The 21939-nt window shown below is 49.3% G+C and overlaps 1 protein-coding gene across 1 annotated transcript in view; it reads left to right on the plus strand.

Moving 5' to 3' along the window:
• The window catches only part of LOC115409656 (protein 4.1-like), a 48321-nt gene extending 28763 nt beyond the window's left edge, over positions 1–19558 (plus strand). Inside the window, exons 16-20 of the mRNA XM_030120916.1 lie at positions 456–626; positions 15899–16027; positions 18285–18386; positions 18462–18542; positions 19446–19558. Of these exons, the coding sequence (XP_029976776.1) occupies positions 456–626; positions 15899–16027; positions 18285–18386; positions 18462–18542; positions 19446–19544 (582 nt within the window). The 3' untranslated portion in view covers positions 19545–19558. The remainder of the gene's footprint in view (positions 1–455; positions 627–15898; positions 16028–18284; positions 18387–18461; positions 18543–19445) is intronic.
• The last annotated feature ends 2381 nt before the right edge of the window (positions 19559–21939 follow it).

Consider the following 21939-nt stretch of genomic DNA (forward strand, 5'->3'; position numbering starts at 1 on the left):
TCCTGACTGTCCTGTCTCTGTCCTGTCTCGGGTTGGAGCTGTGCTGCCTTCGGTTCTGGATGAAACAGATGAAAACTTCTGCGCTCTGCAGCAGAAGTGAATCTCGGCACAGTGGAAGAGTGGAGGAACCACCAGAAGCTTCCATTTCAGATTTGCTTTAAGATTTTTATTTCTGCAAACCAACATTAATGAAAGCACCACAGAGGAACTCCTTTAAAACTTCTGCGTTCAGTTCTTCAGCAGTTTTTGAAACGTTCTGAATCTGAGGGTGAAGATAGTCGTGGAACGAGTCTCGTTGTGTTTGAGACGTTTCATTGGTCCGTGAACCCTTCAGCCTCACTGCTCCAGCAGCTGTCCCTCACCTGTCCTTCACCTGTGGATGTGTCCCGCTGTCCCGCTGTCCCGCCGCCCCGCCACCCCGCCGTCCCGCTCTGACTGTTCTGCTTCTGTTGAAGGATCTGGATAAAACCCAGACGGAGATCATGCGTCACCACACCAGCATCAGCGAGCTGAAGAGGAGCTTCATGGAGTCGGTCCCGGAGCCCCGGCCCAGCGAGTGGGACAAGCGCCTGTCCACCAACTCGCCGTTCCGCACGGCGAGCATCAACGGCCAGCTGCAGCCGGCGGTAAGGACGATCGCAGAGCGCTCAGACTGACCCTGCTCACAGCTCGTGGCCTGCACGGCGGTTCGCTCGGCCGGCAGCTTCTGAGCTTCACGCCCCGCCGAGGTCTGCCAGGCGCCATGAGGGACGCCATTCTGAACCCGTCCAACACCAGGACACCAAGCGTTTACAGTTCCATCGCTTAAATTGTACTGAAGTACATGTAAAAGTACCGGTGTGAGAAAATTGCTTCAGTAAAAGTACAGATTACTCTTCTCAGACACTGCTCAGAGTACTGATTACTTTTTAACCAATGGATGTTCTACTGCATCACCAGGAGCAGCCATTTCATCCAATTCACCTGAGATAAGATCTACGTTCAAAACACTTTACTCGGATGAACAATGTAGAGAAAAAGTTACAGTAGTTACAAGTATTTCTTCTTACTTCCAATTTTTAAATCGTAATGTTAAAATCCTTTGATGCTGGTGTAGCATTACATAGTTACAATTAATGGACATATTCGAATATGTACATGAAATTAATCAAACTGATGATCAGACGCCGCCGTCCTCCCGGAAAAGGAGTGTTCAACCTGTGGCTCTGGAGCCACATGTGACTCTTTAGTCTCTCTGTAGCGGCTCCACGAAGCTTTGACGTTATACACACACATATAGTTTCACATCACTGTGCTATTCAAAATGAGTCGTTCAAAAGTGACAATCCCGTGAAATATCTGCATTGCGCAACTCAACATGATGTAGTTACACATGCCCAGGTCTTTAGGTGCTTCTGCATCTCTTCCACTTGGCCGCCCAGGGCGGTGGGAGAAGCGTCAGTATGGAGCCCTGCAGAGTGACTGGCTGGTAGCGGCTAAGCTAGCATGTTGCCATATGTGTCCAGAGATCATGTGTGTGTCTTTTAGCTCTGCAGAGGGTCGACACAGCGCTGCTCACGAAGGCTCTTCCGCTGATTTCTGTGTTGGCTAACAGCTAAGCTAACAGCTGACTGACGTGTTGCTAAGCTAACAGCATGCTGCCTGTAGGCGAGCTTCTCTAGAAGCTAAGCTAGCTCCAGGAGCCTGTTCTTGCTGCTCTCTGCACGTCATCCTGGAGGACGGCGTGGCGTCTTTTCCTCAACCGCCATCTTTCTGAAGGGTGAAACAAACAGAAGACCATGGAGACTTCTGCCGCTGCAGCGCTTCAGGCTCCCATTAGCACGGCGGCTGCAGTCTGGGGGTGTGTTAAATCCACAGAAGCACCGGGAACAGGGCGAACTGTACGAGCTGTGGATCTGTTTGACCCTCCGTCACGACTGCGAGGCTCGCGCCGTCCTGGAGAGTAGCTTAGCCAGCACAGCCATGACCAGACGGTGGCAAAGACGCACATGAAAAGGTCTGAATATGAATTCAAATGGCGGCTGTAGCTAACAGTCGACGCCAGTAGATGACAGTAGACTACAGTTGCTTGCAGTAGATTGCAGTTGATTGCGATAGATTACAGTTGATCAGAGTTGATCACAGTAGATATCAGTAGATTACATTTGATCACAGTAGATCTGTTTGTGTCAGTGGAACCCAGTTGATTACAGTAGATCAAAATAGGTCAAAGTTGATCACAGTATATGCCAGTAGAGTACAGTTGGTCAGAGTAGATCACAGTTGATGTCATTACATTACGGTAGATGCCAGTAGATTACAGTTGATTACAGTCAATTACAGTTGATGCCAGTAGATCACAGTTGATTACAGAAGATGCCAGTACAGTTGATCACAGTAAATCAAAGTGGATTAGTGGATTACAGTTAATGCCAGTAGATCACAGTTGATTACAATAGATGCCATTATATTACAGGAGCTACCAGTAGATGCCAGTAGATTACAGTTTATGTCAATAGATCCCAGTAGATGACAGTAGGTCACAGCTGATTACCATAGATTACAGTAGATTAAAATTACATGATCGACAAAAACACTAATTAAAGTACAAGTAGCCAAAAAGTCTACTGACTCACAGTAATGTGAGTCTTTTAATTCCTCACTTCCACTCCTGATGTGTAGATTTCCTCGGGTTCGCGCTCAGACAGTGATCTGGCTCATTTCAGACTCCTGCCTCGTACTGCAGATTGTTCTGGACGGTTCTCCTCAAACCCCGAACCGTCCGGTCCACAGCGGGGAATCAGACGTCTTTTATTTTGGAGAAATCCAGCCCGTCGATCAGCGACGGCCCGGAGCGTCTGTGTGAGAGTGAGAGACTGAAGCTGCTCTGCAGCAGGTCGGAAACGTCACCTCCCGGTTCTGATCCGGTTCTGATCCGGTGCTGAGGAGCAGCGAGCTGGACTGAGGGAGTTCTGCCGATCCTCCACCGGGTGGTGCTGTTCTCCACCTCATCCCACAGCTTTGAGCCTCACTGGAGCTGCCGGTGCTGCGGTCACATGTTCGATCCCCTCGCGTGCACGTGCCAGACGGCCTGTGCACGGCAACACTCGTGCTGAGTGTCCGCTTCGGGCTTCACGCCATCTCGATCTCAGTATGCTTCAAACCGGCTGGTTCCGGTCCCGGGACTCATGAAGGCGGCTGAGAGCAGGGAGGAGAAGCACATGGAAGGTTCAGCAGACATTCGTGATCGCATAACTGCTGTGTGCTTCATTAAGTGAGATTGTGACACACTCAGGTACACACAGATACACACTGGCAGCAGAGAACCGGGGAACTGGGAGTTTGCACAGTAGCTCCTACCGAGCAGAGCAGCAGAGCAGACATTGGGTGACGGTGTGTCCAGAGCTGTGACCTGAACTCTGACGGTACGTAAACGGCATCCGGACTGTAACTTCAGGATCTGACACTGGTGCGGTTGTGCTCTGAGGACAGGGCTCTGTCTCACCTGGACTGGGTTGGAACCGGACTTTCATGTACTGCGTCGCTCGGTTCTCTTCAGTCTCTGGTCTTGACTGGTGTTCTGTGAAGAACCTGACCTGGAGGTTTAGGACTCCTGTGAGTCAGCATGAGCAGTGGAAACATGAAACATGGCTCAGTGCAGTTTGACTGGGTGACGATGATGATGATGATGATGATGGTAAATGGTAAATGGACTACATTTATACAGCACTTTTTCATCTGCATTAGCAGAGACCAAAGCGCTTTACACTGCATTATCACATTCACCCATTCACACACACATTCACACACCGGCGGAGGCGGCTGCCATGCAAGGCGCTCAGTCCGTCCACCGGGGGCAATTCAGGGTTCAGTGTCTTGCCCAAGGACACTTCGACATGCAGACATGATGATGATGATGATGATGATGATGATGAGCGGTACGCCACACAGCCTGGGCAGACAGATGAAACATGGATGGGGGAGGAGCCCAGTGAGACCAGTCCAAGTCCAGTAAAAGTCTCCTGTCGGTCCGTTTTGTGGACTGGAGCTGCCGACGCACCAATATGAACATTTTCACCAACACCGATATTAATACTGTGCTTACGGCCCAACATTTACAGGTATCAATACTGATAGAAAGCTCTCTCTCTAGTTGGACCCACCTGATAATCTAAACATTTTGCTGGTTTGTCTCATGTTTACATGTCGTAATTCACCTTTAGTCCTCAGTCAAACTTAACTTCTCTTAAACGGAAAACCCAATTCAGAATGAAATGATTATTCTGAATTAAAATTCATTTCAAGTAAAGTATCTGGTTAATTCAGAGCTTGAATCTGAATTAAATAATTCCTCCAGCATCCAGCGTTAAGTTGATTCCGGTCGTTCTGCTCATGATCGATACATCCTGTCATGATGACACACGTGTTCCAAGATGGCCGCCTGAAGCAAGCCCAGAGTATTTATGTAAAGCACCCGCAGAAGAAATGGATTTAATGAAGAGTGGATGGACGGAAGGATGTAAAGCTGTAGCATCAAAGTTACCCTAGAAAGAAAGAAAGAAAGAGAAAAGGAGCAGGAACTGGATTTTGTTAACTTCCTGTAGACATGAATACATCACGTCCTTCTCCCGTCCAATCAGAGTCCTTCACAACCCCCAGGTCTGAGGAGGCATTAAATGAAGGACAATTAAAACATTTTTTAGGTAAACCTCAATTTGGAATTAAACACCCCAGTGTAAACACAAGGGAGAATGCATTCATTCAGGATTATTTAATTCTGAAAAGTTAATTCAGAATTTAAAAAAAAGCCATCATGTAATTTTGGCGTTAAGAGTGTAGATAACTGGAACACACTTCAGATGAACTTCACATTCAAGACCCTGCTGGTTGTATTTCTGTAAGTTCAGTAGTTTTATTCTTTTCAGGGACTTCCTGTCCTGCAGGCTCCTGGTTTAGTTCAGTCTTGTTTCAGGGACTTCCTGGTTCCTGGTTTTACGGCTGTGTCCCGATGAGGCTGCTCTCAGAGCGGCTCAGTGAAGGACTCTGTCCCTGTCCCCTTGTTTGAAGCATACTGGCGGTCCTGGATCCGCCCCCCGCTGTGAACGGCTTCCTCACTGCTTCCTGTGCCGCCGGCTGCATGCCTGACCCCCTGCTGTGCTGGCATGTCTCCTGGCTGCTCTCACTCTGACAGACACGGCTGTCCAGAGGACTGACTCCGTCCCTCTCATCTGTCTCACCCTCAAACTCTCCTCCTCCCTCTATTTGTCCTTTCATGGATGTCTTTATGTGTCTCTCGAAACCTGTGTCCTGCCCCCCGCCCCCCCCCCCCCCCACCCCCCACCCCACCACCACCCAGTCTGGACCGGGGTCCCCTGCCAGACCCCCGTCCCCTCAGCCAGGACCACCCTGTCCTCGGGTCTGGTTCAGACCTCCCAGCTCTGAAGGCTCAGTGTCTCTCCCGGTTTCGGCCCCTCACGTTTCTAAATAGAGATAAATGACGGTGAAGCGCCGGGCTTCGCGCCGCCCCCCTCCCTCCACTCCGCTCACGCTCTGATTACCGACTGAGGAGCTCGTTGCTGTAATTACTCACCTAATCCTCCCTTCCTCTCCAGCACATCCACTGCTGCCTATTGACAGATGAATGAACCAGAGTAAAACGTGTTTTCTGGGATTAAATGAATCCGACTCTCCTTGTGTTTCTCATTCAGCTTTAAATTAACATCTGTTAAACCCTCCGAATGCTGAGATTCCAGTTTTTTGTGCTTCTTGGGTCTGTAACTGGACACATTCAAGACTCTTCAGCGTTTCATCAACGCTGACCTGGAGTGACCTCCTGTTCGTAGACCGGATCTCTCTTTCAGTCTTCCACAGGCTTTAGGAGCGTTTATGGGAATGCTGGACTGTTTGTGTGGCAGGAGGAGAGGTCCAGGCACCCAGTCCCTGTCCTGCAGGAAATAGTAGGAGCAAAAACCAGTCCAGAATCCAGAACTCCAACTGCCCAAAATCAAGTCCAGAATCCAGAATCCAACTACCTAATTACAAGTCCAGAATCAAGCACTCGACCACTTAAAAGCAAGTCCAGAATCCAGGACCCAGCTAAAAACGAGTCCAGAACCCAGAGGCTCTGCACCCTGTTCTCCAGCCCAACTGAAGACCTCATGTAGTCTGGAGGTCTGTAGCTGTGACTCTGCAGGACGTTGACCCTCCTCAGCCTCCGCTGATGGTCTCGGTGGTTTTCCACGGCCCGCCGCTTGGTGGCTGAGTTGCTGTTGTCCCCAGTGGCTTCAGTTTTTTTTCCAGTAAGACTAACAGCTGATCAGTAGCTGGACTAATTGATCAGGTCTCTGGAGTTCACTCAACTCATGACGGCCACTCATCCTGTAACAAGTGTTTGTAAAAAACTGTCTGAATCTGAGCTACTTCAGAAGTTACTGGAATTTGCAGAGCAAATACCTTTGGCAGTATAGAGCATATATCTCCTTCAATAGGCATTTTGAAACAAAAACAAAACGTTTCCATATCATAAAATACAAATCACAGCCATTACTTCATGGGACTGAGGTGAACTGCTGAACATTTCAAGGTGATAATTTTCACTACAACGCAGAACCTTCACCACTATGCTGGAGCAGCTGGAGAACAAAGAGGCAGAGTCTCTCCTTCTTTGAGGAAAAGTCATTTTGGATTCATCCCAAATCCATTAAAGAGCAAGAAGCATCGTTAATGTTCTTTCAGATTTCATTGCAACAAGCCCTGAGAAGTCATGCTACATGAGCACAGGCAGGCGGCGTCACACCGGAGAGGGAGCCTCGTGACGCCCTGCGGCGGTCATCCGGCCGAGGCGGGTTCCTCTCAGGTGTTTTCAGTCTGGAAACAGCCTGAGCCTCTATGATTCAGAGTCAAGTGAAAACGAACAGGAAATCTGAGAAATCTCTATTTATTCAGAAGAGAAGAAGTGAGATTTACCATGGAGTTAAAACAACCATCTGATCCAACCACATCCGCCCCCCTTTGTCCTCCTCGTCGTCCCTCATCCCCCTCAATCTCCTCCATCCGTCTCATCTTTCATCCCTCCGTCCTCTCTGTCCCCCTGTCTTCTTTGTCTCCCACTGTCCTCTCCTTCCCCCTGTCTGTCCCCTCTTCTTCTGTCGGTTCGCCGTGTCCCACGTGTCTGTTCATTGTTCTCTGTCTCTCTTGGTCTGGCCCTGCTGAGCACAGCGAGGGAGACGCTTCCTGTGTGGACGCCAGGTAAGAGCCTGCAGTCTGTCCCCAGCTCTGAGGACGGCGGCGCTGCTCAGGCACGACTGCCTGCTGGAGGAAGACGAGCCGGAGAGCGATGTGGACTGGATCGATGATGATGATGATGAGGATGAAGAGGAGGAGGAGGAACGTGACCACGCCCACGGTCAGACTGTGAAGGTGGCCATCGACGTGCCGGAGGACCGGATGAGCCTGGTGAACCCGTGTGAGCTGAACCCGGCCCGTCTCACGCTGTCCCAGATGTCCTTCTTCCTGTCGGGGCTCCTGGTGACGGCGCTCACCATGCTGTGGCTGGCTTTCATCTGAGGAGAGCGTCCTCCGTCCGAGGAGAGCGTCCTCCATCTGAGGAGAGCGTCCTCTGTCTGAACAGAGCGCCCTCTGTCCTCCGTCTGAGGAGAGCGTCCTCCATCTGAGGAGAGCGTCCTCTGTTTGAACAGAGCGCACTCTGTCCTCCGTCTGAGGAGAGCGTCCTCCATCTGAGGAGAGCGTCCTCCGTCTGAGGAGAGCGTCCTTCACCTGAGGGGAGCGTCCTCCGTCCGAGGAGAGCCTCCTCCATCCGAGGAGAGCGTCCTCCATCAGAGCAGAGCGTCCTCCGTCCGAGGAGAGCGTCCTCCATCTGAGGAGAGCGTCCTCTGTCTGAGCAGAGCTTCCCCCGTCCGAGGAGAGCGTCCCCCGTCTGAGCAGAGTGTCCTCTGTCCTCCGTCTGAGGAGAACGTCCTCCATCTGAGGAGAGCGTCCTCCGTCCGAGGAGAGCGTCCTCCATCTGAGCAGAGCGTCCTTCGTCCGAGGAGAGCGTCCTCCGTCCGAGGAGAGCGTCCTCCATCTGAGGAGAACATCCTCCGTCTGAGGAGAGCGTCCCCCATCTGAGGAGAGTGTCCTCTGTCTGAAGAGAGCGTCCTCCATCTGAGCAGAGCGTCCTCCGTCTGAGGAGAGCATCCTGCTTCATCTGAGGAGAGTGTCCTGCTTCATCTGAGGAGAGCGTCCTCCGTCTGAGGAGAGCGTCCTCCGTCTGAGCAGAGCGTCCCCCGTCCGAGGAGAGCGTCCTCCGTCCGAGGAGAGCGTCCTCCGTCTGAGCACAGCGTCCCCCATCCGAGGAGAGCATTCTGCTCCATCTGAGGAGAGCATCCTGCTTCTTCTGATTAGAGCATCCTCAATCTGAGAAGAGTGTCCTTCATCTGAGGAGAGCGTCCTGCTTCATTTGAGGAGAGCACCCCCGTCTGAGGAGAGCGTGTCTGTATTGTGTTGTCCTTCAGACTAAACTCTCAGTCTGAGCTCTTCTGCTTGTTTGAAGGACTTGGACGGAGACGGGCAACATGGAGAACATGGAGCTCACTGACTGCCAGGGTTTGCTGCTCTGTACCGACCGTCTGTCACATCATTATACCAACATTATTTATTATATTACATTATACCAACACTACTACTTCATTTTTACCCCCAATTTTAAAAAAGAATGCCACTATGTTGGTGTAGAAATGATTCAAAGGTTCCATTGGTTCTCATCTTCCTGTATTTAACAGTACATGTCTTGTTGTCCAGGTGGGAACCCGACCTGCCTGCTCCTCACATTGTGAACGGAGCAAAAACACCAGGAGAGCTGTGGTCAGGGTCAGCCTCATCACTCTGAACAGCTGACTCCTCGGTTCCAGGAGCGTTCCAACAGCAGAGCTTAAAGTTGGTCCGACATGACGAGTGGCTCCACAGAGGCCCAAACACTGTCTGATCAAGATGAGCTGTTCTCTCGGTTCTCTTTGGCTTCTGGGGCCCAGTTTTGGGTTGACAGTCAGACAGTCTGTAGATCCAGACCACAGCGTTCAGAAGAGCTGCCGGTGTGTCCTTCAGGCGTTCACACTGGCCTCCGTGTGAGCAGCTCACATGGCATCGTGCTTCCACCGTCTTCAGAGAGCCGGATCTCTCCAGGAAGGTGGAGTACAGGACCACATCCTGCTCTCAGGGAGCATCGGCCCACCGTACCACGCCTGAGTCCACACGGCTCTCCGGTAGGACGGCTCGTGTTTCCAGGTGTCTTGTGCTGTGGTTGATGCACTGGCTACAGGTGGCAGGTGAGACACCATGATGGTTTTTCCAGTCTTGCTTGTTTCCTTTTCATTTGTAGAAATGGAGGATTGGGGTCTCCTGTTCAAGAGAAACCTGGACTGGAACCTGAACGGCTTCATTGATGTCTGATGGACAGTTGAGGATCAGAACACTCAGGAGCATTGTGGAGCTTCTTTTAGCTGTTTAGTTGCTTAGTCTTGAAAGGTTTCCTTCAGGTGTGTCTTGTGGTGTTTGGCCCGGTACTAATTGGGTGTCAGATGCTTTGGAACAAAAGTTGGATTTCTTCTGGAGGAGATCTCTGGTGTGCTCATCAGCTCCAACAGGATCAAACTCTGGGACTGTCACAGCTTTGCTGTTTGGTTTTTTTAGTTTCCGCCATGATCATCACGATCTAGGCTGAACGTGGCATTGAGGTCTGCACTGCTCTGGTCCATATGGAGCCATCGTCTCGATTCCGCATCTCAATGAGGCACGGTGATCAGCCTGGAGCCCGTCAGCAGCTCCGCCGCCTCACGCTGCAGCAGGCCAAACTAACAGCCCGCATTGTGGTCAGCGGCTGTTTTCACACTGGGTGTGGTACGGCTGTGGTTTACTTGCAACACGCTGCAATGCAACGCATTGCGAGTGATTATCAGAGAGTCTGTTTTCTCCACATGCCACAGCCAGCACACAGGAAGTGGAGGAAGAAGCTGAAAATAGATACTTTTACAACTAAAACCCGTCCTGGAGGTCCTGAGCCACATGGTTCACACAGACGACAGTCCAGAACAGTTCTACACATCAGGAAGTCTTCTGTGTTGTTGTTATATTGTTGTTATGAATGTAACAATGATATGGACTCAGGTAGACCTTTAACTGTTTATTAATATGAACACCGAACTTACAACAACGATGAGTCTGAACATCAACTACGATACCGACAATGCCTTGTCTGCACTACAGGCCTTGTAGTTCGACATACACAACATGACACAACTAATGAAAAATTTGCTCGACACTCACTCAAAATGCAACTTTTTTATAACTCCCCGTCACCTTGTGGACCTTCTGGTCCTGCTGCTGCGCCTGTGACTGGTCCTGTGCTCCACTGTCCCAGTAAATAGCAGTTCTGCACATGCTCAGTAGAGGGACAATCAGACAAAACTTCCTCCAGAGTGTCATGATTCCCAGTCCATATTCTCCTGGTCCTGGTCCTAGTCTACATTCCCCCTGGTCCTGGTGCTGCTTCCAGTCCAGAGTCTCCTGGACTTGGTAGTTTTAGAGTTGACAGTCACCGTAACAACAATCCAACTTGGTGTTCTGTCCATATGAATGTCTGTGTTCTCTGTGTTAATGTTTGAGTGTGTTGTTCTCCATGTTCTCCATTGTTAATGTTTAGAACAGGGGTTTCTAACCCTGATTCCCTCAGAACCTCTGTCCCTGGTCTCTGGACTATGTCCAGAACTATGTTCCAGTTCTCTCCCTGGATCAACACACATGAATCCATGAACAGGCTCATGACTGAGCTTTGCTCGGTTCTTGGTGAGGACAGAATCAATTGTTCTATCTCATCTCTACTGCCCTCCAGAAGGCGGTGCTGAAAGCACAGAACATTCCCTTCACGCATGCACAGTTCGAGTATACAAACCAACAGGGTCACCTGAGACCCCAGAGCGGTGACCCTGGAGCGGTAATGAGTTCTGGTGTCTCCAGAGGTTCGGTTCCTCTTTTCTTCCTCTTTCTTCCGCTGGTTTGCTCTTTCCTTTGTTTGGAAACTGGTTGTTAGAAGGATTTATCCTTCACCTCTCCCAGCAGGAAGCTGATTGAATCTTTCGTTCATTTCTTTGTTTTTCGTTCATTTTTTCGATTAGCGTATGAGAGGGTGGATGGAAGAGGGAGTTGCCATACGGCCATTCCCTCTCCTGGACGTAGCTTCGTCTAACGTTCACTGGCCTGGTCTTGTGTCTGCTGTGTAGGCGGCGTCCGTACCCCCACCCTTCAGCTTATTGCACGTGGCTGATTTGCCTGATCAGGCGCAATGGAAGGCGCTCACCGTTGCACCACCTGTGAGGGACCCGCTACTGCAACAGCCTACTTCAGAGGTTGTCCTCTGAGAGTTGGCTGAGATGAGATCCTGTTTGTTTGGACAGCAACCTGCCACTCCCTAGGAAACCCCAAGCTGTGGGTCCCTCTTGGGGCCCCTTGGGATGAAAGGGCCCGAGACTGACATCCTTAGGCTAGTCATCATCGTACCTTTCAGCACCGGGTGGTCATGAGGGATTAAATATAACAAAAGTTACAAATGTTCTACGGTCCTATGAATCCTGGATGACCGCCAGAGTGTTCTGGCACTCAGAATCATGGTGATCACGTGAGAAGATTCTGTAGGAAATTAACCTGTGGTGACACCAGACACCGTACTCGAACTGTGCATGCACCAATGGAACGTTCCATGCTTTCAGCACCGCCGTCTGGCGGTCACCTGGGATTCACTGTAGTTACATCTGTAACTTTTGATTCAGGTGTGCTGGAGCAGAGGGAAATGAAGAACATGCTGGACAAGGGTTCCAGGAACTGGGTCGGAGACCGCTGGTTTGCAGTGTATTGTTCTCTGCAGCAAGTGTGTGTGGCTTCATTACAAAAACTCACACGTTTTCAAAACATTTCTGAGTGAATGAAAAACTTCTGCAACGAAAACTGGAAGCGGGGCCTGAATGGAGGAGCGTCCGTCCTCCCAGACTTCATCAGCACTGTGCGGAACTTGGTCTCATCCTCGCTGTCGGTCAGTCGTCTGTCTTTCAAGTCAGTCCCACATTCTGCTGCATGAGCAGGCTTCTGGTGCACACCCAGTATCTCTGGGTTTGATGTGAGAAACGACAGTTCAACTCATGAAACGACGGGAACACCATCCCTGTTCACACTCATCCATCGTGTCTGGTGGAACGACATGTTAGTCTGCCAGAAAGAGCGTTTCTTCATTTGGATGTCTGTCTGTGGCTGAGGCCGATCTCTTCAGACAATGAACTCATGGTTTCAGCAGCAGCCTGGACTATTGGACGTATTTTCGAGCAGAGTCAGGATGACACACTCCGAGGAGAGGCAGGGTGGATTCATGTCTGAACGACGCAGCGGACATTAACTCTGAAAATAAAGTCAATGTCTCTGGTCTGTGGACAGACTCTAAACGCACTGCTCATCCCTCCATATGTAGCTTGACACAAAATGTGTTTAAAACACCTTTGAGAACCATCAGGACTGAATCTCCTCAACAGTCCGGGCCTCTGAACCAGGGAACAGGATTCATGTGTACATTTGTGGCAGACGGAGCAGACCTTCATCCTCCAGCTGAATGGAATCAGGACTGTAGGTTCAGTGAAATGACGTGTCTCCAGATGCTGCTGCAGTCAGAACATTAAGAACAAGACGTGCAGTTATTGGAAAGACAGTAATAATCAAGTGTCAGTGTGGATTTTCTGTTCTTCTGGGTCACATTCTGGTTGTGATACTGTTTCTGTGAGGCACAGAGATAAATCCACGCTGAACATCGGCTCATGGTTCCAGAAAGCCTGAATGAGTAACCTAGACAGAGATAGACTCAGAAACACCCTTTTCTCAGCTCTACAGGGGCTTTTAGACCGGCTGAGGTTCAGGACTAAGACTATCCAGGAGTGTACTACTGTTGGAGCGCTGACAACTCTGTGAAAGTGTTGATGAACCGGACGGTGGGATGTTGAAACCACCGCTTGGCCTGACAGTATGCTCTGAAGCGTCACTTCAGAGTTCCTCACTGCTGCTTCAACTTTCAGGAAGAATGGTCCTGAACCGAATGAGCAGTGGAAACATGAACATCTGGAGGAGCTCCCTCCAAAGGCCAAACAGCAAGATGTTCCTCTGCTTCATCATATCACAGCCAGAGAAATCTGACAATCCATCTGTCTTTATTCTGCACTGTAAACTTTCACTTTTGGGTTTTCTTTCAGACAAACCAACTAAAAGATGGAAGAATGTTCAGTCAGTATCAGGATATACAGTAAAGTCTGTTTTAATGCTGCTCATGCAGTCAGTTCTCTGATCAGGACTGAGTTCGAGCCTGAGTAGAGCAGATATATTTAAATATATATTGAAATAGTCTTAATGAGACCGATGTGTGTGACTTCTCGGATTTCTGTCCTCTGTTGTGTTTATGTCTGTCTCCACACTCCACGTCCAGAGCAGACGTCTCTGGTCTCTTTAGTCTCTGGGAGTTTGAAACGTCCGTCACTTTAATCTGAGCTGATTCCTGTTTGGGGGCTTGGCTCTGCTGCCTGTGGTCCCATACGTTGGCTTTGTTTGTGAAATTATTCATCACTGTTTGAAAATACATCTGAGCTCTGGTTTGTTGTATTTCATTTGCATTTCTGTTCTCTTCATCTTTGTTTTGTTTTAGTGAAAAAGCTGCAGAACTTCAGTCAAGCAATGTTTTTGTTCCAGTGTTTTGATGTGGCTGAAGTTAGACTGGCTTCAGTAAAATGACCTTCTCAGTTTAATTAAAATCAGCAGAGGAGTGAAACAACAGTTAGCTCTGCAGACATCCTTCAGAGAAGAAGCCACACACACACACACATACACACACACACACACACACAGCCTGCGTGTTACAGACATTGGTTTCTCTTACTAGATTTTAAGCAGCAGTCGACGCACATGAAGAGCAACACTTTGGATTCAGTACGTTGGAGTCTTACTGGAGGAGCATCCACCACCAGTCCAACTGTAAAACAGACCGTTCAGCAGCTCCAGGGTTCTAAACTGATGAGTCCAGACGGTTTTTTCACAGCATTATATCAGATCATAGGCTTAAAGTTTTGATGGATTTCAGTTAAAATCGTTTTTAGTCTAATTGGCGCCCTTCACTTGGCTTCAAAGGTCAGAATCCCAGTCCACCGCCCTGCGGCGGAAACTCGTCCAGCTTCTTCGTTTGGCTCATGACCCTGTGGCGAGGTGACCGCCTGTCCTGCTCTGGCTGCAACAGCTTTTCAGCGTGGTTTCCACCATCTTCAAACCCATAGCTAACAGCTGGCTAAGCTAACAGCTGAGTGACCGGGCTAAGCTAACAGCTGAGTGACCGGGCTAAGCTAACAGCTGAGTGACCAGGCTAAGCTAACAGCTGAGTGACTGGGCTAAGCTAACAGCTGACTGACGCTGACCTGGTGGCCCAACAATGGCTGTTGTGTGTTTTTTTCTTTGCATCTCATCGAGCTGTAGCAGGAATTACTCAGTGAATGAGTTATTATTATTATTTTTTTTAAGTGAATGAGTTAATGACTCATGAGTCACGTCAGCAAGGTGATTCATGGCTTTTAAACAATTCGTTCACATTTTAATACCACTCGGCGGGATGCGATCTCAACGTCTTGGAATGGTGGAACAGAGATAAGAACGCTGTGCGCCCTGGACAGAACGGTCTGGCGGTCAGTCAGCTGACCATGTGAGATGGTAGGAATGTAGACAGAGAAGTTTCTGTTACCACCCGGCCTCGACACGGCCCCAGACCAGTAGCTCACAGGAGCTGCATGCCCGATCCACAGCAGTCTGCCATGGAGATCCACCTCTTATTCTGTCCTACTGGTAGAGGAAGATCTAAACTTCTCCGTCAGCATATCAGCAAGAAAACCACAACATGCTCAGCTGTAATGAGAACCATCACCATAAACCACAAAACCAACGTCTGTGTGGGGACCGCACAGCAGTCTTTCCATCAACGTGAAATATGCACTCACCAGCCATTTCATTAGGAACACCTTGCTAGGAACATGTTTAGCTCCTTCTCACTTCAGAACTCGGTTAATTCCTGGTCTCATAGATTGAATACGATTCTGAAATGTTCCTCAGTGGTTCTGCTCCACATCAACTTGACAACTTCTTCCAGTAGCTGCAGATTTGTGGTGAGAAGGTCATGATGTGAAGGTTCCCGTTCCTCTGCTGGACTGACTTCTGGGACTGTGGAGGTCTTCACAGTCCAGAGAACTCATCTTCATGTTCCAGAAACCAGCCCGAGATGGTTTGATCTCCATCAGAAGACGGTCCACTGTGGTCAACAAGGGATGGACATCCACAGGTAGACTGTGGGGTTTTATGTGGTCTCCATCCAGTCTGTCCGTTGACCTCTGACCCCTTTCTGTCCCAGAGAACTGCTGCACTCTGCAGATCGTCTCTGGTTCTCTTTCTTCTCTGGAAACCTGGAGAAGGTTGGAGTGGAGATCCAGCAGATCAGATACTCAGACCGAGAACCTTGACGGTTCCGACTCACTTCTCTTCACCATCCTCATCCTCAGTTTGACTTCAGCAGCTGGTCTTCATCATGTCGACCCGCAGAGGTCGGAGTTCAGTTCAATAGGTCAATCTAATACAGTGACTGGTGAGTGTCTATATTAGTGTGACGTAAAGAAACTAAATATTTAGAATCAACCTGATGATGAGTCTGAAGAGGTGTTCTTGGCTGTCGGCTCATTCCGTGTTGGTAAGCTCACATTTTGATATTGGAAGATCTTGGTTGTGTTTCCAGTTGACTGGTTTGATGGCTGACTTGTGACGTGTTGTAACTGAAACTTAAGGCTTGTTGCTTTTTGTCTGATCCCTCCAGTCTCCTCTGCTAAAGACCCAGACAATCACTATCTCAGACGTCACCAACTCTGTAAGAGGAACTGTCTCCTACCCGGACGTCCCCTTAGTTCACACTGAAACCAAGACCATCACATACGAGTCAGCACAGGTGAGGGGAATCCAGGGGACGGCGTCAGACCCCAAACAGTCACAGCATTGCTCAAAGGGGACCTATTCTGCCCATTTTCAGTATTTTCAACAGTTTAGAAGTCTATGAGGTGAACATGACGAAGGTCCTTCATTAAATCACCACATTCAGCCTTTGTCAACCTCCTCTTTCAGGATATTTGAGCCTGTCTGCATGCAGCTCTGAGTCCTTGAATGATAAAAATCTTATCATATGAGAGACACAACGTTTAAATCACGCGTTGCAACATCACACATTTCACAGAAAATGTGGAAAAGCACAATAGGTCCCCTTCAAACACATAACTGTTGACACTTGTACATCTCAGAGATTCATTTTATTTTTTTATTATTTTTTTTAGTTTTACTTTATTTTGGTGTGTGCTTGTCTGCCTGATGATTTGGTTGCTCCATGGCTGACTGGACCTGTTTATACAGATACATGCTTATATATGTAACACACACACATAGACATTCATGTTCAGTGTTAATGCAGGCGTTGCTTTTCCATCTATATCAGAGTGTTCTTCAATGCACTGATTTTCTCAGTGGTTAAATCCCAACATTAAATTAACAAAGTTCAGAGTAGTCCATTCACTAGTTCTCAATCCCAGAACAACAAACTGAAATGTCCTCCAGCAGGACATCACGGTTTGCTCCACCCTCAGAGCACCACCTCCTTACCAGGAGACGACGTAGTGAGTTACTGCAGCTCCTTGAGCTTCTGTTTCTGACAGGAACCAGGAAAATGTTGAAAATGCTGTCATTTGCATGTCCGGCCACTAGTGGGCGCTGTGTTTTAATGTTAAAGGTGCATGCAGACAGAGAGGAGCAGGAGGTGGCGCTGTCAGCTGCTTTCCTCCGGCCTTCTGCATGGTGTAACTCCACTCAGCGTCTGGAGAGAGGAAATGTTCTCCCTGTATGCAGATGACGCTGGACTAAATGTTCTCTGCTGTTAAACTATGCAGAATGAAGAAAACAAGTCATTATAACTTCTCCTCTCCTCACACCTGGACAGAAAAACTATGGACTGTGACCGTAGAGCTCATGAGCAGAGCATGTTTCACAACAGCTGAGTTTGCTTTTAGAGGCAGAAGAGGCAAAAACTGAACATTTCCACTTGAAAACATTCGGACGTTCAGCCTAAAACACTTCAAGGATGAGAACCTTGTTCCTGTTCCTGCTCCCAATAGATCCATCAACGGCACTGAACCTGTTTGCCCCTCAAGTTAGTGTCTAAACGAGGTTGGACTTCCTGACGATACACGTTCTCTCGCTGTCTGTGGAGCCTTGGAGCTCGGCGATGATCCGTCTTGATGATCAGCTGATAACTCTCCAATTAGAATATCACGTGGATTCAAAGCTCTTTCAACAGACGGTATCAGATGTTGACTACTGGCAGGCTGAATGGTCTTCCTTCAGTTTCCTGTTACTATTTTGAGATAAATTCTGTTTTTATTATGAAATAATAATGACTTATACCGGGTTTCAGGGACTTGGTTTGTTTTGTTGCCACAGCTCATTCAGTTAAAACGTCCTGATCATTCTACTTTGCAGTCCCTCAGTCTTGTAGCAGCCTGTTGATGTCAAAATGTTCCCATGCATGTTTTTCTCGCTGCCACTGTGAGAGCCGACACTCACGTCATCCATAACGGATCCCACCCTGCTCATCTGGTCCAGGGTCAGTGTGTTTGGGATCCATATGTCACAGCAGGAGTCTTCCTGTCAACAGCTGGGTCAGTGAGACCTCGATGTCCTCAGATAGACGTCCAGGGTTGTGGAGGTTTGAAAGACCTCTACAGTGCTTGAAAGAGAGCTGGGGAAGGCAGAGGACTCGCTTCATTGGCCCAACTTCCAGGTCAGGGTTGAGAATACGCTGACGAATCAATCTACTCAAACCAGCTTTACCTGCTGGAACTGGAATGATGAGGAGCGTTTGACCGGTCCACAGTCCAGAGCATCACATGCCAAACCTCTGCTAAACATTGGAGACGCTGAGCTCCTGAGACACTTCCTAGTTTCTATATCAAGTGTCATCAAGCAACTCTCATCTCTTCCTCACTTGCTCCTCACTTCTCAGGTTCCGACAGGTTTCCTCTGAACTCCGCCTTCATCAGCCTGGCGTTGAGACATGAGACATGAACGCGTCTTGACTGTCTGTCCCGGCTGTGACTGACTGGACTGTCTCTGATTTGACCGGCACTTCCTTGTGTAACTCTCAGAAGGTGTCTCTCCCACAGCCGGTGGACAACGTGGCCGAGAGGGACTCGGGAGTCCTGCTGAGTGCCCAGACCATCACCTCCGAGACCATCAGCACCACCACCACCACCCAGATCACCAAGGTGAGCGCCGGGCGCCGGCCCCGTCCAGACTCCTGCTCCGGAACCAGGACGGACATGACGGTGTTCTGCTTTCAGACGGTGAAGGGAGGGATCTCAGAGACTCGCATCGAGAAGAGGATCGTCATCACTGGAGACACTGAAATCGATCACGACAAGGTGAGGACGACGGGAGGAGTCCAGTCTGGACCTCCTCCGGGTCTCACTGCAGGCTCTGGTCTCTGGAGGAGGTCCTGGTCATACCGCCAGAGAAGAAGAAGGAGAAGAAGAAGAAGAAGAAGAAGAAGAAGAAGAAGAAGAAGAAGAAGAAGAAGAAGAAGAAGAAGAAGACACAAACACAACACAGCAAGGGCGAGAGTGTGAACCTGCAGGCCTGCAGACACACCTCCACCTACATGCACCTACATGCACCTATATCTACCAACCTCCACCCACATCCACCATCCGGAGGTCAGAGGGCAGACTGAAGCTCAGCAGAGGTTAATGGAGTCAGCTTGACAGAGCATGGTCCAACAAGAGAAAGAGGGAAGATTACTTACAGTCAACGGTTCACAATATTCAGAATGGTATAATGGAGGATTAGTTGACGCTAAAGAGCAATTGCTTGTGTGTGTGTGTGTGTGTGTGTGTGTGTGTGTGTGTGTGTGTGTGTGTGTGTGTGTGTTCTCGTATTTCTATCCTTGTTGGGGCCAAATGTCCCCACAAGGATAGCAAAACGTGGAACGACGTGCCTTGTGGGGACCTTTTTCTGGTCATAAGTAGGAGAAACAGTGTTTTCTTGACCATGTTGTTGTTACTGAAAAAAGTAAAAGTGCAAAAACATTTCTTTAGGGTTAGGCTTTGTTGTGGTGTGGGTTAGGGTTAGGGTAAGGGTCAGGGTTAGGGGCTAGACATGAATGGGAGTCAATGGAAGGTCCCCACAAGGATAGAAATACGAGACTGTGTGTGTGTGTGTGTGTGTGTGTGTGTGTGTGTGTGTGTGTGTGTGTGTGTGTGTGTGTGTGTGTGTGTGTGTGAGAGACTCATTGTAACTGAACTGATGTTGTCTCTGTTCCTCCTCAGGCTTTGGCTCAGGCCATTAAAGAGGCCAAAGAGCAGCATCCAGACATGTCAGTCACCAAAGTGGTGGTTCACCAGGAAACAGAAATCAGCCCGGAGTGAGCCCGGCCGGTCCTCTGGAGGGTGAGTGGCGACCGGACAGTTCTCACACTCACACTGACCACGTGAATAAAGACAAGGCTTTACCATGAGTTTCATGAAAAAGTGTTTGAAGAGCTTCATCTATTCTGGTGAATGAAAACTAAACTTCTGGCTCAATAAAAAGCTCAAAATGTAATGATTTGATTGACACTGGAACGTAGCCTGCTCAGCCTAGCAGAGCGGAACTGAAAGCATCCTGTCAGCTGCACATTTCCCGTGAAGAAGCTTCGACGTTAAACCTGTATTTTCGGTAATGATACAGAGCAAAGTGAAATTTACACATTTCCCAAACAGTTATTACTTTTATAATAACTGTTTATTATAATTATTATATTCTCCAACTGTGGCCAACATGGAATTAGGATCATTTGTCAAATTTTAAGTTATCATTAGCTACAAACAATGTGTGTGTGTGTGTGTGTGTGTGTGTGTGTGTGTGTGTGTGTGTGTGTGTGTGTCCTTTTATCAGTGTAATGACACCATGAACACACACTCGGCTGAGGAGACTAAACACACTGAACAGAATGATCTAAACACGCTGATGGAATAATGACACACGTTATTTTTAGACCTACGAGTCCCGCTGTGAGTGCACGTGCATGTGCACATGTGCGTGCATGTGTGCTGTAAATGCCGGGGCGCCCACGTGGTTGGCTCGCGGTCTTGTTTTTTGGGCCCCGGCCGACTCTGAGCTGTTTGTCCGGGACGTAAACAGCAGGCGGACCACCTACTGAGTCCATGAGGCGCCCGGAGGGGGAAGAGGCCCTCAGTGCGGTCTGGCAGGCAGAGTGACGGACGCTGCAGATACGAAGCAGTTGCGACGGTTGCGGTGACTCTGAGCACCGGACCCCCAGAGCATGACGGCGTTGCTGGTTTTGGTCGTCAGATAATCACTCCTCCCGTTAGACATGCTGAAATTCTGATGCACTGTTTTAAGCTCACACAGCCTGTGAGTCAGTACTGAGGGTCAACCCCTGCAGCCTCTCTCCATCAGAGTGGAGACAGTCTCAAACACTAGTCTGTTATCTGGATGACTGCCGTCTGCTCAGAACATTCCAGAACTTTAATGTAAATACCGATGGTCGAACCTGAAGCACAGCGTCACAAGCAGACCTGACTGGTCAACAGACTTCCTCCAACAACACAGAAGCCCAGGAGGAACATGAAGTCCCGGGTTACTGAACACAGTCTGAAGCAGGACAAGACGTTTGTTTCCAAACTCAGCATCATGGTGTAGCTTCAGAACGTGGCCAGCGGGCGGCGCTGTGGAGCACGGCGGAGGCACCATCATGCTGACGGGGAGTTTGGAGTCTCCCAGGGTGAAGCACGAGGACTTCATCCGTCCATCTCTCCACGTCCTCATCCTGCTGGAGTCGGGGTCCAGTCAGGCTGAAGACAGGTCCACCTGGACAGGGAGCTGTCCATCACAGAGACACTGAGACACGCTGGGACACACTGGGACTCTCAGAGACACTGAGACACACAGGTGAAACAGGTGTGGGACCACCTCGGGTGTTTTCTCTCACCGGGTGGAAAGGGGTCCAGAGGGTCTTGGACTGAGGTCCGTCTCACTGTGAGGTGTGTGGCTGGACGTCTTGCTTCAGTCCTTCAGATCTCAGCTGGTTTGTTTCTTCCGTCTGTCTTTGCAGGCCTCTCAACTTGCCGTCCGTCCGTCCGTCCGTCCCCTCGTGTGTCCACCGCACCGTGTTACCTCGGCGCCCGTCGTACCAGCAGCCCCGCCCCCCACGTGCACCGCCTCCACCCCGGGACACCGCGTGCAGCGCCCTGACCTTTGACCTCCTCCGGGACGCCGGGTCACCAGAGCACCCCAAGAAGCTTCTCAGTATTTCCCACAATCCCCTCTGGTTCCATTGACTGGATGAAAAAGATCTTTTTTAAAGAAAACATCAAGTAAGCGTTGTGGATTCTAAGAAAACCTAAAACCACGAAGGGCATTCGGTCTTTTAGTCTGGAGATTCCTGGAACTTTATTTTTCTACAGCTTTTCGTACCATCAGAATTGGTTATCAGTAACTTGGAATTCAAGTGTTTTTTTAACAATGTGCACAAAGGGATTGTGGGTGATATCTCTCGGGACTCCCTCTGAACCCCAGGCATGTGTTTGGTGTCATTTCTTGTACAGTAAATATTTTATTTCCCTCTCAATGTGAAAAAAGTATTTTTTCAATGTATGTACAAACAGATTGATTTTATCTGACGTTCCTTCGTCCTCCCTGAAGCCGCCGCCGCCGCCGCCGCCGCCGCCGTGGTCGTGTGTCTGGAGCAGGGCTGAAATGACCTTCTTCCTGTTTGTGTCTTTCTTTCTCCCTCTCTTCCGCCTCGCTGGTGTGTTTTGT

This window comes from Salarias fasciatus, chromosome 22, assembly GCF_902148845.1.
Source record: "Salarias fasciatus chromosome 22, fSalaFa1.1, whole genome shotgun sequence".
Lineage (NCBI taxonomy): Eukaryota > Metazoa > Chordata > Actinopteri > Blenniiformes > Blenniidae > Salarias > Salarias fasciatus.